The 15639-nt window shown below is 37.4% G+C and overlaps 1 protein-coding gene across 5 annotated transcripts in view; it reads right to left on the reverse strand.

Moving 5' to 3' along the window:
• The window catches only part of LOC132108022 (rho guanine nucleotide exchange factor 12-like), a 78530-nt gene that overhangs the window by 21070 nt on the left and 41821 nt on the right, over window positions 1-15639 (reverse strand). For 4 of the 5 annotated variants that reach the window (XR_009424396.1, XM_059514463.1, XM_059514466.1 and 1 more), the window contains 23 exons: window positions 15239-15288; window positions 14990-15047; window positions 14743-14915; window positions 14488-14562; window positions 13954-14064; window positions 13155-13256; window positions 12880-13008; window positions 12702-12800; window positions 12520-12630; window positions 10386-10484; window positions 9867-9909; window positions 9138-9243; window positions 8907-9032; window positions 7962-7994; window positions 7281-7398; window positions 6530-6629; window positions 3607-3822; window positions 3384-3513; window positions 2241-2276; window positions 1664-1806; window positions 1386-1532; window positions 1210-1295; window positions 979-1104 (listed from right to left, as the gene is read on the reverse strand). Coding sequence is in view for 4 of the 5 variants with exons in the window: in XM_059514463.1 (XP_059370446.1) it covers window positions 979-1104; window positions 1210-1295; window positions 1386-1532; window positions 1664-1806; window positions 2241-2276; window positions 3384-3513; window positions 3607-3822; window positions 6530-6629; window positions 7281-7398; window positions 7962-7994; window positions 8907-9032; window positions 9138-9243; window positions 9867-9909; window positions 10386-10484; window positions 12520-12630; window positions 12702-12800; window positions 12880-13008; window positions 13155-13256; window positions 13954-14064; window positions 14488-14562; window positions 14743-14915; window positions 14990-15047; window positions 15239-15288 (2417 nt within the window). In the remaining variant the exon portion in view is untranslated. The remainder of the gene's footprint in view (window positions 1-978; window positions 1105-1209; window positions 1296-1385; window positions 1533-1663; window positions 1807-2240; window positions 2277-3383; window positions 3514-3606; window positions 3823-6529; window positions 6630-7280; window positions 7399-7961; window positions 7995-8906; window positions 9033-9137; window positions 9244-9866; window positions 9910-10385; window positions 10485-12519; window positions 12631-12701; window positions 12801-12879; window positions 13009-13154; window positions 13257-13953; window positions 14065-14487; window positions 14563-14742; window positions 14916-14989; window positions 15048-15238; window positions 15289-15639) is intronic. The other variant, XM_059514465.1, reaches the window with a different exon arrangement.

Consider the following 15639-nt stretch of genomic DNA (forward strand, 5'->3'; position numbering starts at 1 on the left):
GCAAAAACCTAATTTTCAACACTAGTCGTTATAATAAGAAATGTTTCTTGAGCATCAAATCAGCATATTAGAATGATTTCTGACGAATCGTGACACTAAAGACTGAAGTAAAATTCAGCTTTTTAAAATTATATTTTAAATATTTTTTATATTATAATTATGTAATAATGTATATATTTATAATTAATTCTAAAATTATAATCATGTAAAAAATTCAATATTATATTTTGAAACTATATTAAAGTAGAAAACAACTCTGATTGTAATATCTATGGAAGCATGTTTCCACCACTAAATAAAAGATTAAAAAGGTAACTGTGACTTTTTATCTCACAATTCTGACTTTTTTCAGACTTTATAACTTGCAAAAGAGAGTTATAAAGTCAGAATTGTGTGATATAAACTCACAATTGCAAGTTATAAAGTCAAAATTGTGAGTAGTAAAGTCAGAATTATGAGATATAAACTAGCAATTTAGATTTTTTTTTCTCGGAATTGTGAGTTTATATCTCGGAAGTCTGACTTCATAACTCGCAATTCTGAGAAAAAAAGTCAGATTTGCGAGATATGGACATGCAATTTTGATATAAAGTTGCAACCGAGAAAAAAACCCCTCAGAATTGCGAGATATAAACGCAATTGCGTGTTATAAAGTCAGAATTGCAAGATATGAACTGCCAATTCTGAGAAAAAAAAAAAAAAAAAGTTGATTTTTTTCCCCCGCAATTACCATTTTTTTTTCAGTGGCGGAAACGGGCTTCCATAAATAATATCAATTTAAAAAATTTTTTTTTGATGATGTTGAAATAAATGCAGTGTAGATGAGTATAAGAAACATCTTTCAAAAGAATTTTTTTTAAATCTTACTGACCCCAAAACTTTGAACAGCACTGTATGTCTGTAACGCTCCAAACACAGTCTCTCTCAAGTGAACTTCAGCTCTCACGGCCCTGCGGCCAGCGAGGAGTCTCGACCCACCTGCATGAAGGAGGTGAAACGCTGGTCCTTCTTCTGCCGGGATTTGATGAGCTCCAGGGCAAAGGGCTGGTTACTGCAGAAAGTGCCCACTGCTTGCTTGATCTTCTCCTCCTCTCCACCACTGAACTAGAAAACAACAAGCCAGAGGATTTGTGAGCGTGTGGGAGTCTTATCACCCAGAGAAGACCTACCACAACGGCCACAGGATATGAGCAAAACATGAGCCCTTACCCAAGACAGCAACTCATCTCCTATGTGGTCGATGACCGTCAACTCGTTCTTCTTGCGTATCGCCGTCATTTGATCTGCTATCCTCACTTAAAATTTAAAAAGCAGATGCCATGATCTAAAACATGGCTGTTTATCAAAAAAAAGAAAAAGAAAAAACGATACTGTGAAAAACATACTGTGCAATTGGACGATTTCCTCCAGGTTGGTGAATATGTTCTTGATATCAGCAGGGGGCAGTATGTTGTCTCGGGTGAGCTTCTGGTAGAAGACACTGTCTAGGACCATCAGCATGCGTACGTGGGCTCGCTCCGTGTAGAATAGTTCTGCGAGCATCAGATAGACTGAGAGTTACTTCAAAAGCAAACCAAAGATGCAACTGTAACAATGCATTGTGCACGTTAAATCTGACATGCAACTGTCTGATTTATGTAGTGAAAAGCGAACAAGATCGTACCATTAATGACTTCTTGTCTCTTGATCTCGTGGGGTGTCAGGCCTGCTAAAACATCACGCCCGACCAGCTGCTGCCAGTTTGGAGGATCTACATCAGAGTAAACATCACTCCCCTGATCATCCTCACTTTGCAACTCTTCAAACCTGTGAGGGAGGAGATGGTACATAGATTAACAATCTCATTAACTCAATGTGTACCTGAATGTGAGAGCTGGCGCACAATAAGAGGGCATACACACAGGAAGCTCATCAAAGAGGGTAAACACTGTATTCTAACCAAGTTTAATGCAAAACATTATGTGAAAAACATTTTATTCAGACTGTGAAACATACTGGTATAATCTCAGCCAATCGATTTTTGATGCTCAATGTGGTTGATACTTTGAACAAATAATATTGCACTATGAGCATGGCAGCCTAGCACAAAACAGAAACCAGGCAGTGGAGAAAATGTCCTCATTACAGCTGGTTAGGGAAAAAGAAATAGCTTTTATCGATTGTCGCTTTATCATGTCGCTTCTGGTTAGGACACAGTGTATAAGTGATGTGGGTGATTGACAGCAGCCAGTGTCCAGTACCTTCTACTCAGTTTTGGTGTGCCCCCATCAGGGAGTCTGGAAAACAAGACATACTTGCTCACTTCACTGACATAAAATGACCACCCTTATATTACAATCCTGGTATGATAAGATAAATCTTTTTTTTATGGATAAGCAACAAATGTCTGGTATTAATATCATAAAAAATAATAATCATAAAAATATACAAATGAAATTAGAAAACCCAACTTTATGTAAAGTTAAAAAAAATGTATATTCATTTTGAAATTTGATGAAGATTATATTTAACAGTGTTATTCAATTTTTATTGTTGAAAATTTTAACTTTAAATAAGTGGAAAAGGTATTCAAAATGTACAAATAGCAACAATTAGCACGCATAATTAAACATTCTATATCAATTCGAAAAAGGTAAGTACAAAAAGAAGGAAGGAAATGAAAACCTCTAGTATCTACCAATAATTGATACAACACTATCTTCAACTTAAAGGGATAGTTCACCCAAAAATGAAAATTATCCCATGATGTACTCACCTTCAAGCCATCCTATGTGTATATGACTTTCTTCTTTCAGACTAATAGAATCAGTTATATCAAGAAAAGCATTGTTTCATTTCAAGAAAGCCTTTATTCAGCCGGTGGAGTACTTTTTTATGATGGATGGATGCACTGTTTCGGGCTTCAAAATCTCAACCCCCATTCACTGCCATTATAAAGCTTGAAAGAACCAAGACATGTTTTAATATAAGTCTTGACTATATTCATCTGAAGGAAGAAAGTCACATACACCGAGGATAGCTTGAGGGTAAGTAAATCAAGTAATTTTTATTTTTTGGGTGAACTATCCCTTTAACAAAGTGAGAAAAGAAGTTGAATACTTAGTTTTTTAGCATCACACACTAAAAGGGGGGGGTCACATTAGTGAAATTTCAACAAAATTTTGATGCCAGAAAAAAGTGTCCAGTGTCAAATGTAGAGATGCATGAAGCAAGTTTTCTGCACTCATGTGAAACTCGAAACTGCGCAGATATCTACTGAATTGGCTGTATTCTGCTGACAAAATTTTGCAAAACAACAGTAAATGTGAAATCTCAAGACTATGCTAGAAATATGTCAGAAAAAAATGAGAGATGCTTTGCTTCATAAGCTTTTAAACATGCACCTGTCTGCATCTTCATCTAGCTGCTCCATGTTGTATGGGATGTAGTCACAGGGTGGGTAAATGCTGTCTAGCACATCTCCAGACTGCAGCCCATCATTGAGCCGGGGAACCACCGCAGGCGGGCTCATACCTGAAGCAGACAGAAGAGCCAGTTTCAGATGGCATGTCCAGGAAATTAAAGAAACGATCACTCAGATGAATGAGATGGAGATGCAGTACTCACTAAACTCTGGGTCCCTGCCCAAGGGGTCTGAGGGTGAGCCGTAAGAGGCACTGAAGAGGGGAGAGGTGATCAAACTCGGGCTCTGTAGGAGGTCTGAGCCCTCACTCGACTGACTGCTCCGAAAACGTCCACCCTCTATAAACTCTGACCCGCCCAAAGTAGGCTGAGACATCTGCTTCTGAGGCCGATGCTTGATGTTGTCCCCGACCCTCCCAGCTGCTCAAAAACACACCGAACAAGATTCTCCATCAACATGAATCTTTCACCACCCAGAGGAAGGAAAGTGAAATGAGGGCAAGTCTTCTGCTTTTAGAATTTGCCATGAATTGCAAGCTTTCAGGCCAAACATTCACAACACTACCAAATGTTTGTGGAATTTTTTTTTATGTTTCTGAAAGTCTCTTAAGATCACCAAGGCTGCATTTATTTGATCAAATGTAACTTTATTCTATTGTAATACACCGTGTTCCAAATTATTATGCAAGTGACATATCAATAGGATTTTGGTACAATAAAGAGTCCGATTTTTGTTTGTGTCGTTTTTCACATCATTTCAGGTAACTAGTATCAATCTCAGACTGGTTTGGTCAATAGTTTGCCAGGTCTTCTTAGGTAAATGGAAACCCTACTTAAAGAGGTTGTTCCACATTATTAAGCAAGTCACAGTTCTCATGAAATATGGCGAGGAAGAAAGATCTTTCTGGAGATGAAAAGTATGAAACAATGCAATGTCTTGCAAAAGGCATCAAAACAAACAATATTTTGCTAAAGCAAATAAAGATTATTGAACCGTCAAAAGATTTGTGAGTGACTTACTGTAGAGCACATAAGATCTTGGTCAGATAAAGATTTATGAAGGAAAGTTTCTGTCAAACAAATGAGCTGTATTGTAATGGTAGCTGTAAAAAAGCCACTGCGGAGCAATAGACAGGTGCTTTAAGGTACTGGAGTCTCCAGATCCTCTCCATGCAGACTGGCAAGCTGCGTTTCAGTCACTGCTAACCAAACCTCACAAAGAGAAACCTGCTCAGTGGCTGTAGAAACACATGAAGACTTGTTTTTGAATAGTTTTATTCACTTACAAATGCTTCAGTACAATGGTCCAGATTAATGAATGGCCATCCTATCCCAATGAGACTGCAACATCAGCAAGGAGGTGGTGGGTGATTATTTAGGGTTGGGATGTTGGGAAGTGAGATGTAAGGTCATTTTAGGGTGTCAAAATGACTTCTGCAAGATATATGGAGTACATAACTGACCATTATGGTATAAAATGAAGAATAGTGTTCGCAGAAATAAAAGGATTTTCATGCAGGATCACACACTATCCCATGCTGCATAAATACCATGGTGCTAAACCATTTGAAAATGTGTTTCTATAGCCACTGTGCAGGTTTCTCTTTGTGAGGTTTGGTTAGCAGTGACTGAAATGCAGCTTTACACAACTGCCAGTCTGCATGGAGAGGATCTGGAGACTCCAGTAGCTTTAAACACCTGTCTGCTGCTCAGCGGTGGCTTTATACAACTGGTATTACAATACAGTTCATTTGTTTGACAGAAGCTTTGCTAAATAAATCTTCATCTGACCAAGATCACTCACAAATCTTTTGACGGTTCAATAATCTTTATTTGCTTTTTGCTAAATATTGTTTGTTTTGATGCCTTTTGCAAGACATTGCATTGTTTCATACTTTTCATCTCCAGAAAGATCTTTCTTCCTCGCCATATTTCATGAGAACTGTGACTTGCTTAATAATGTGGGACAACCTCTTTAAGTAGGGTTTCCATTTACCTAAGAAGACCTGGCAAACTATTGACCAAACCAGTCTGAGATTGATACAAATTACCCGAAATGATGTCAAAAACAAAAACAAAAATCGGACTCTTTATTATACCAAAATCTGCTCAAACCTGCTCAAAACTCGCGTTTTAATCATCATTAGCAAATTATTTAAATATAAAAAACTATTCACAGGCTGTGCGTCAGAAATCCCAGACTGTCCTTGCAAAGTTTGAACTGCCCAACTTTATAGAAACAGCCTTTGTGCCACAGACGCATTGTATGCTACTGGTTCAGGAAACAGTCCTCATCCTCTGCAAAATGTGCAGCACACATCTGAATATTTGGGTTGGACTGTTCTGGAACAGTGTTGTAAATACAACTTAACCACTGATTTCTAGTTGTGTCCTCTTTTGTATGGCCAGACAAAGTAGGTTCGTTTTCACAACGAAACACACAGCGACTCCACGACATGGCAGCGGTGGCAACAGAGAGAATCAAAGTTACACCTTCTTTCTTTGCATGAACATTTGGGCGGCGTTATGCAAATCTTTCCACACAGTGACATAGACATGTGGGGGGCGTGTTTAAATGAGCCGTTTTAGGGGTGTGTGGTTGACTCTTAACTTTTATAAAGAAGATCTCTTTGGATTTGAGACTTTAGTCTTTGTAACTTTACAGATCTACTTTATGCACCAAGAGTTTGTAACACTCTAAAGAGAAAGGAAAAATTTAAATCATATCATACGACCCCTTTAAAATAAATCTCTTTATTTATCTATATAATTTATAAAATGTGCTGTCACCTTTAATCAATACTTGCTAAATAAAAACAGTACTTTTGTCAAAATATTGAATGGTAGTGTATATTTGACTGCAGATGAATATTTTAACAAACAAATGCAGACGGAGTTTTAACATGTTTACTAAAAAAAAAAAAAAAGTCAAGCCTACTTATATGTCCGTTTTCAGTTAAATAACTTTAAAGACAGGTTCATAGCTGGTAAACAAAACATGTCCAGTACATTTTTTTTTCTCTCATACCAGCCACTGGTTAATTCTGGACAAAAAAAGTTCAAAGCCTTACGAAAATATTCTGTGTTTTCAATAGCTGCAGGTTGTAGAACTTTGCATTAGACTTACATGGTACTGAGTCGACGCGACTGGGCCACCGTGGGGGCACCCGGATGGGAAAGCGAGGCTTTTTCAGTTTCTCCTCCCCTTCCTTCTCTGTTTTGCTTTTCTGTTCATGAATAATAAAAAAACAACCTTTAGGGTAACAACTTTACCTCGGGAAGACTGAGAAGACAACTGCTTTATTCCATAACCTAGTAAACTGCCTACAGAGGGAGTATTTCAGACATTATAAGTGTGCTCCGGACATTTAAACAAAACAATTATGCCACACTAATTATGTATCGTTTACATGACATGCTAAATTTCACAAGAGACATACAGGATGAGAAAAATGTTAATGATAAATGGATTGCATGGATCGTGTTCATGCATTTACATCATTTTGATTCCACTGGGTTCAGCATGACCACAAAATCTTCCTGCGCAATGTAGTAAAATATATTTTTTTTAAATAAAACTTTTTACAGCGCAGTAGCAATACATAATTTCATTTTTGATTTTTACAATTATTTTTACAATTATCTAACGAAAACCAAAAAAGACACCAATTTGTGTGCAATATTAATTGTTATATTTAAATGAATTAATATGCTGACATATAACTATACTAATGTCAAAGTATGTACAAAGAATGCTTTAAATCAATAAAAACAATCTCCATTGGAATGTTCCCTCAGAAGGTAACTGCCTATTTAGACAGCAAGTCAGGTTTTGGAACAGAGTTATGTGATCATGCTGTGTCAGTACAAACACATACCCTTAGTTTAGAAGGAAGAAAATTAATTCGAACTCGTTTGGATTCCAGGTTTCGTTGCTCTTTCACTCGAACTCCCAGATGCTTCATGTACAGAAAGATCACATACTGTATGGTGTTGCTGGAAAAGACAAAATTGTGTATCAGGGTTTAATTGAGCACTTTTCTCACTCCCTGTCCAAGCTTAGTAACTAGAGCAGAGCACTCATCATCAAAGTCTTTCATTTCCTAATTAAGATTCGATTCTCTGAGGGTTGTGTTGTGACTGTTGAGTGCTGTTGTCTCCATGTGGCCAACTCCTTCTGTTCCACATGACTCCTATCTTATTGTGCCTTCTGCCATATGTCTCAAAACTCACGTGCACACGCGGACAAGTTCGCCATCTATCTCCTTACATATATCCTGTACAATCATAAATCATACAGGCTTGTGGTGTTTCCATATGGCATCTCAAATATGTTTGCCTCCATTATGGTAAATGAGGACTAGGAAATGCATGAAGATTAGAAATCTCATTAAGTCGCTCTGTTCTGCAGCATCTTGTATTTGTGTCAAGTGTCAATATGCTGGCGTACCCCAGGCTGGCAATTTACAAACAAATCTAAGGCAACCCTCATCCTTAATGTCTTTATTGTCGATCATTATGGATGAGGTTTTCTGGAGGAAAATAGGAAAAATTCTCACCATTTCTCCTCCTCTGTGGACTGTGAAGACAACCTGAAAGAGACACGCATGTAAGATGGAGAACAGTCACCGGGCAGACAATATTTAAAATATATTTAGATATTTACATATTTTCTCTGAAATGCATAAGTTAAATGTTGAACAAAAAAGCCAAATAATTTTTATTTAGCAATATAGCCAAATCATTTCTCAAATCTTTTTAGTCTATTGACAATATCACATTTATATTTTGATATTCATGAATTTGCAATGAAAGAGCTAAAATAAAGGGCTAAAATTGTGAAAATTATAGAGCTAAATCATTTTTTATTTGAAAACAATATAGCTAAATCATTTCTCAATTTCTATTTTTAGTCGACTGACATGACAATAAATTGAGATTTATGTATTTGCTCTGAAACAGATAAAAAAATGCTATAAGGGTGATAATATAAATGAATAATTATAATTGAGCAAAATAGCTAAATCTTTTTTGCCTATTGACTTGATTTGTATTTTGATATTTATGTATTTTAAATAAATAAATAAATGAATTAAACTCTTAAATACTTGATATTTTTATAAATTTGAAGACTTTTATCATTTAATCTTAGTAAAACAGCCACTGAAGCCATACAGATTCAGAAAAAAATATTATATATGTATATTAATTAGTGCTGTCAAACGATTAATTGTGATTAATCGCATCCAAAATAAGAGCTTTTGTTTACATAAAATGTGTGTGTACTGTGTATATTTGTTATGTATATATAAAACACACACATGGACGTATATATAAGAAAAATGTTAAGATTCTATTTTAAACATTTATATTAAATATAAGTTATATTAATTTTAAAAGATACATGTAAATAAGTGTATATTTTCAAAATATATAAATGTATGAGTGTGCATGTATATATACTTGATAAATATACACAGAACACACATATATGTGAAACTCACAGAACATCATCTATCTTGGAGAGGATGTTTTCAGCGCATAATCTCTGTCTCTCTGGAGCCAGCTGTTTAGAGTCCAGACGAGACAGCTCTACATCAGCCAGGGTCAAGCCCATACTGCGCTTCTGCCTGTAAGAGTGGATGCAGTTGTTTTGTACGTGTTACTGTTAGTCTGAAAGAGTGCAACGTGGCAGCACAGGTTAGTGATGAAATGAGAATGTCTATATTCCTGACCTGAAGTCCTCCAAGTTTCTCTGTACATCCGGATGGAGAGTTTCCTGCATTGTCTGTATATATTGCCTGTGTAATTCCTCTGGAATCAGCTCTGGTCTGCGTCGCTCTGAATACATGTACACACAAAAAATGAGTAGTCACATGTTTCATGGTTTATATTAATTTAAGTTTAGGCTTTCATTTTTTTCCATTTCAATAAACAATTTTTTTTTGTATGTTTATTAAGCAAATTCTCATGGGGATCATTAGCTGATCCAATAATCTATTATTATATAATTTTTTTTAAATAAAAAATGTATTAATAATTGCTTTAGACAAACCAGAATCTTATTTAAAGGAAAACATTTTGCATGGTTTATAAATCAATTTACAATTAAGGACATCCTCAAATTTCCCCCAAATTATACCTAGGTGCATACAAAACAAAAACAATTCTCACAAATACACACCCATACATGACCAGTAAACAACCTGCATGAACAGAAACGGCATCAGTATGCGTCACTAAACATGTCAACATGTCCTTCAGAAGCTAAATCCATAATTATATGAAGAGTCAACATGAATGTTAAACAAAATTGGTGTTTTCTGAACAACTGCAGGTTTCCCACCAAGGGCTGAGAAATGATTATGTGGTTGGATGTTGAAATGAACTCACAAACAACAGTGTGAGGGTGAGAACGACGTTTGTGCTTCCATTAAGACGTTTCTAAAATGAACTGTGCTTACCGAGCTCAGAGGAGATGGATTCAGGCACAGCGACTTTCAAATTCTGTTGAATGAAAATAATCAATTAAAAAGGGCTTTCTGACAAAAGCAGCAGTATTTTTTCTCCTGCAAAACAACTATAAACACTACAATAACAAGGTAACAAAACAGCAGAGCTGTACGAAAAGATATGCATGAGTCCCAAATGAGCTACCCGTCCATCTTGCAGAAAGAGAAAAAAGTTTGCTGCAGGGAAGACGTGCACGTACTCAAACACACACACATGCACACAGAGTTCGAGAACAACAATATGCAATGACCGTGAAGGTAAAAGGTTGTCTGAGAGCGTGTTTGTTTCCTGACCCCGAGGGTGCTGGGAAAGGAGTAACCCTCCACACACCTCTCAGGACAAAAGGCACGGTTGATCTGGGTGGATACAGGCTTTTGCCTCAACTTGCCCGCAGACCAAATGATACCAAGACAGAGCAGACAATGACGGGTTTGAGCAAGAAGAGACGAGGTGAGAAAAGTTCCACTTACTGCCCCCCGGTCTATGAAGAACGTCAAGAAGTCCATGAAGATCCGCCGTGCTTCTTTGGAGTTGGTCTGTTTGTAGAGGTCAGCGTGGAGGTAACAGAGCTGTCGAGGGAAGTCAGATTCAGTGAGCAATTAATAGCAATTTGAGACAGACTTGTACATTTGTATCCCTTTACTTTAAAACATTACTAATGATACAGATTTAGTCACTGATAAACACTAGGTTTCAAATATTTGAGGTCAGGAGTTTTTATTATTTTTATTATTAACAGTTTTATCCAGCAAGGATGCAATAAACTGATTAAAATGGACAGCAATGACATTTGTCATGTCTTGTATTATAATAGTTGACATTTTCCACATTGATAATTTTTTTTTTGAACAGTAGTTTCTCTTTATCCATAACCGTAGTGTATCTTTATCCATAACTCTAAAACCGGTTTTTCCTTTTTTGTCTATTTAATTGATTTTTTTTTTTTTTTATTAGTCTCTTCTTAAGTTTTTGAAATTTTGTCAGTGCATCTTAGCCCAAACACGCAGTTTGGACATGCATTTTTGAGTGGTTTATTGTGCTTTCATTGTGCAACTGGTTGTTACATCAGAGTTTGTGACTTCAGTGAAACACATATGCTACAATTTGTTTTCTTTAACAATGTTTTCTGCAATGAATGTATTGAGATTTGGATCCTCTGCTTATGAAAAGCATAATAAATGGCACCACAATTTAAATTCTCATATATGGTGAACCAAATCTATGCAGACATCCTTATAGCTTAAACAGTTCGACAAAAATAAAAACACAAAAAAAAACATATTTGAGCAAAAATCTTAATCCAAAGTCTAATCCAGTGGTTCCCAACCTTTTTCAACTCGCGGCCCACACAACCAAACAAATATGTTTGCGCGGCCCACTGCAAAAAAAATTAACTGACCCCGCTATTGTTGGGGTAATAACTTAGTACTCAGAAGCTAGATTGTTAACTGTATTTATGGAATGAATAGGGCTGTGCGATACAGAAAAAACATCGCGATTTCTTTGATCAATTTTGCGATTTCGATTTAAATCACAATTTTGAATTTGAAACATATTTCCAAAAGAAAACCAATTAGAGCTTTATCAAAAAGTTGTTACAAATCTCTAGAACAGACATAAGTCAAAATAATCACTATTGTAAAGGTGTTACAAAATTTCTAGACTTATGGCAAAAAATATATAAATAAATAAATCCCGTGTCAAGGGACTATTTTTCTTTTTTGCCATGCATTGTTCATAGAGCTCATTAATTGTAGCGGTGCCTCAGGTGTTGAAATAGATGTGTTATACATTATGCAGGTTCAGACGTACTCCGTCTGCAGTGCGTATACAGTATGTGTAAGCGGTACAAAAGCAGCAGCGAGAGTGCGTTATTGTAACGCGAAATCACATTAAAATAATGCACGAGCATGAATCTCTCTGTTCGCACGTAGATTTCCTTTGCTCTGTCACAAAACCAGACGTGCTCGCTCAGATACACGCTGCTCTCGCGCGGAGAGAGTTTGCGCACTTAAAACGTGTCTCCTCTCACTTAAACTGCGTCCTGTTCACTCACAACTCTCTCTATGCTCATGTGCTAGATATTATTTTCGCACATTTTTATTTATAGCCTTTTACCGCATGCAGTGTGAACGCTCTGATTCATTAACATGGGCTCAGAAAAAGGCGCATCACGTGTGTGAACCTGGAGTTAGGCATATGCCCATTCTGTTCGGTTCTCGCGCTAGGCGCGCTTCATTCTGATTGGATCGGATAGCATACTGCGGGAGGTCAGGGCCTCGGAAAATTGTGCTATAAAGTGATTTACAAATTGCACACGCTCAAAACGTGATTTTATGACGATTTCTATTAATCGCACAGCCCTAGAATGAACTGGCAATGAACAGAAAATAACTCGGACTGGCACCGCTCAGCAAAATGGGAAAATTAGAAATTATTTACTTTAATAGTAATTGGCGGCCCACCTGCAATACCCCCGCAGTCCCACAGGTTGAAAACCACTGGTCTAATCACTTCTTCAAATAACTCCATGAGATTCTTTTGTCTGTTTTATTATTGCCCATCAGGTGAAAAAAAGCACTGCTAATTACTGCTGGAACTCACCAGAGGTGCAGGGTCAAACTGAGAGATCACATGGTGCAGGAAGGCAGCAAGATGAGCGGGGCGAGTCTTGAGCAGCTCGATACTCTGGAAGGAGCTGCACTGTCCGTTCACCTGAAGCACATCAGATCTGGTTAAAGAAGCAGGCGACCAAGACCACTGAAGGAAAGGAACTAAAAAAATACCTGCTCCTGCTCAGAGTCAAAGTCATCATCTTCAGCAGCAATGATCTCTGAAGCCAGGCGGGAGGGTGGGCTCCCAATGGTGGATGAGAAACGAGAATTCTATGGGAAGTATAGAGGTGTGACAATCATGCTCATCAGAAATCAGGCGGAAAGGTCTGTCAAAAGCAATGGTTCTCACTAGGTTGGAACTGTCCTCGACCTCCAGGGAGGGGCAGGAGTTGAGGCTGTCTCTGGGGGTGCACTTCGGACTGGAACAGTTGGATTCCCTTTGGCTCTCTGGAGAGGCCGGGTAGAAACCGCGCTGGACCTAAACATCACACACCATAAGCACAATTAATCACACCACAGGGAAGCAAGGAACAAGAGCCACCGAGTACACTCGTGATAAGTGCCACTGTTTAACTGAGACCAGTGAAGATATCTCAAAGAATAGAGAGAACAGTGTACACTTACAGTTGACACTGAACTTCCACTCCAGAAACCCTCCGGGCTGAAATCTCCCTTATTCTGATCCTCATCCAGCCAACAGCCATCTTCACTGTTCCTGACATTCTCCTAATAGATTTACAGTCATAGATTTACAGTCAATACATGTGCGCATAATTCAAAGCTATTCAATCAGACTCAAGAGCTTTTGAAGTGAACAATCTCTAGTTGATGGTCAAGCAAAATATCAACCTAAGACTGTTTGCCTAAAAAATATTGCTTAAAGAAACAAGAGGAAGCTGTTATTACCAAAAAATATTTTTTTTACAAACATTTTTTTTATTTTAATAATTCAAAGTTTTTAAATAATTTTTAATTTTTGATGTTTTTAAAGTCACCTATTTTGCCTACAAAATACTGTAAAATAAAGTAATATTGTGAAATATTGATATTTAACATGTAAACTTTTCTTTTTATATATTAAATATATATTTTATATATTTAAATAGATATTATGCATTATGTATTTATACATTCAAATGTAACTTATTCCTCTAATGGCAAAGCTGAATTTGTCATATGATCCTCCAGAAATCATTCTAATCTGCTTATTTGACACTCATTTCTTATTATTATCATCAATATATCAATTATGAAAACAGTTGGACTGTGTAAGATTTTAATAGCATATGATATATACATATTTATAATCAAACAATCTATTTCTCTAGTTATATCCAAATCGGTTGACCACTCCCTAACAGTGTGTTACTGATGCTTTGAATATGAGTATCATATAAACTGGTCAGACTCAGAAATGTCATACATGTGGAGCCCTCTTAAGCTGGCCCTGCTGATGTGGAATGTTCTTCTTGGCTTCCTGGATATCCCGTAGTGGTTTGGGTGTAGGAACTCTGCTGTAGTCCTCCTTCAGTCCCTAAAGAAGAGAAATTTTCATATACTATAAAATCAGATCTCATACACACACAGACAAAAGGTTAACAGACGAGTTAAACCTAAGAACTTGTTGCTCTGCTCTGTAAAAGTCTACTTCTGTGTTGCTCTACAAGACAGAAAGAGAATGACAGATCTTGGTTTACAAGACATGTGAAGGTGGTAACGGTGTCGAAACATAGTAGGAGGAGCTTAAGTCTCCCCTCTCATTTATCAGCTATCCTATATCTCTAAATTACCTCCTAAACAGGAAAGGCCTCCTTCTTATCAACTTAAGTCATACTGCAACAGTACAAAATATCTCAACACTTTACTGACAGGCACACTTTGTGAAATTGAAAGTAGCATGTGTGCCCACTTTAAACTGTCAAACTAGTAGTTTTGAGTCTGATATTTAGATTCTGACCTGTATGTCCTGTTGTTCTATGGACACCATCCTCTTGTTGTCCATTCTTTGGATAAGTGGAGAACTGTTCTCTTCCTATGTAGGGTTGGGTTGACAGACGACAAGGAGGAGCAAATAATAAATACTGATTATGTAATTTAATTGGAGGAAGATATGAGGAAGTGAACTTACATACAACAAATAAACACAAAATGAAAAACAAAACAAAATCAGATGGGAAAACAATTTTCAGGAATGGGCGTATGGGCATCTTACCCATGATACCAAAGGAGAGGAGGTACGTTTCGTTGCATTGTAAGAGTTGGGAGATGTAACAAAGGGGTCCCCATAATCCCCTGGTGACCCGAGACCCACGTCTACCTCCGATAGGGGGATCTGGGGTAACCCGGGAGGCCGGCCTAACACTGTGAGGGCCGCGTATGAGCCAGCTATGAAGTACAAATGAGTTCTGGTCAGCGGTGGAAATATGTCTTCTTTACCCAAGCAAATGATTTATACTTACATTTGATTAATTTCACCACTTCAACGTGGTTCGATTGCGTCACCAATGTCCCGTTCACCTAAAGCAGAGGAGACAAACATTAAAATGCATTATACTCCAACATACATGCAAGTTCTCTTATACAGACTCAAACATGAGGTCATTTTGTGACCAGCAGGTGGCAGAATAGACAGATGCTGGAATGCAGTGGTGGAGAGAGAGAGGAGTGGGCAGTGAGAAACACAGCTCTTGCATCTGTAAGCGTCTCACCTTAATGATCCTGTCCCCCGTCTGAACACCTGCACGCATTGCAGCGCCATCTACCAAAAGACAGGAGACGATTATGACAATTATGAATTGAAAGCATTTCCTGATGCAATGAGTGGTTGCTAGAGTGCAGCCATCTGGTTGCTAAGGGGTTCTGGGTGGTTTTTCAGCACATTGCTGTGTGGTTTATGTGCTCCATTTACATTGCACACAAATTGGTTTTCACTGTCATTTTGCAAATGATGAAACCCCCATTTTGGGTATTCATGCATTTACGTCTCATGGAAACATGTTGACTCGATCACAATTCACTACAATGTCATGTAGTTAAAAACTTTGAGAAAGCTAAGCAATTATGAGTGTACTTCTAGAGAATATTCCACACTGTATGACGTGATTTGCGT

Source organism: Carassius carassius, chromosome 28, assembly GCF_963082965.1.
Source record: "Carassius carassius chromosome 28, fCarCar2.1, whole genome shotgun sequence".
Taxonomy (NCBI): Eukaryota; Metazoa; Chordata; class Actinopteri; order Cypriniformes; family Cyprinidae; genus Carassius; species Carassius carassius.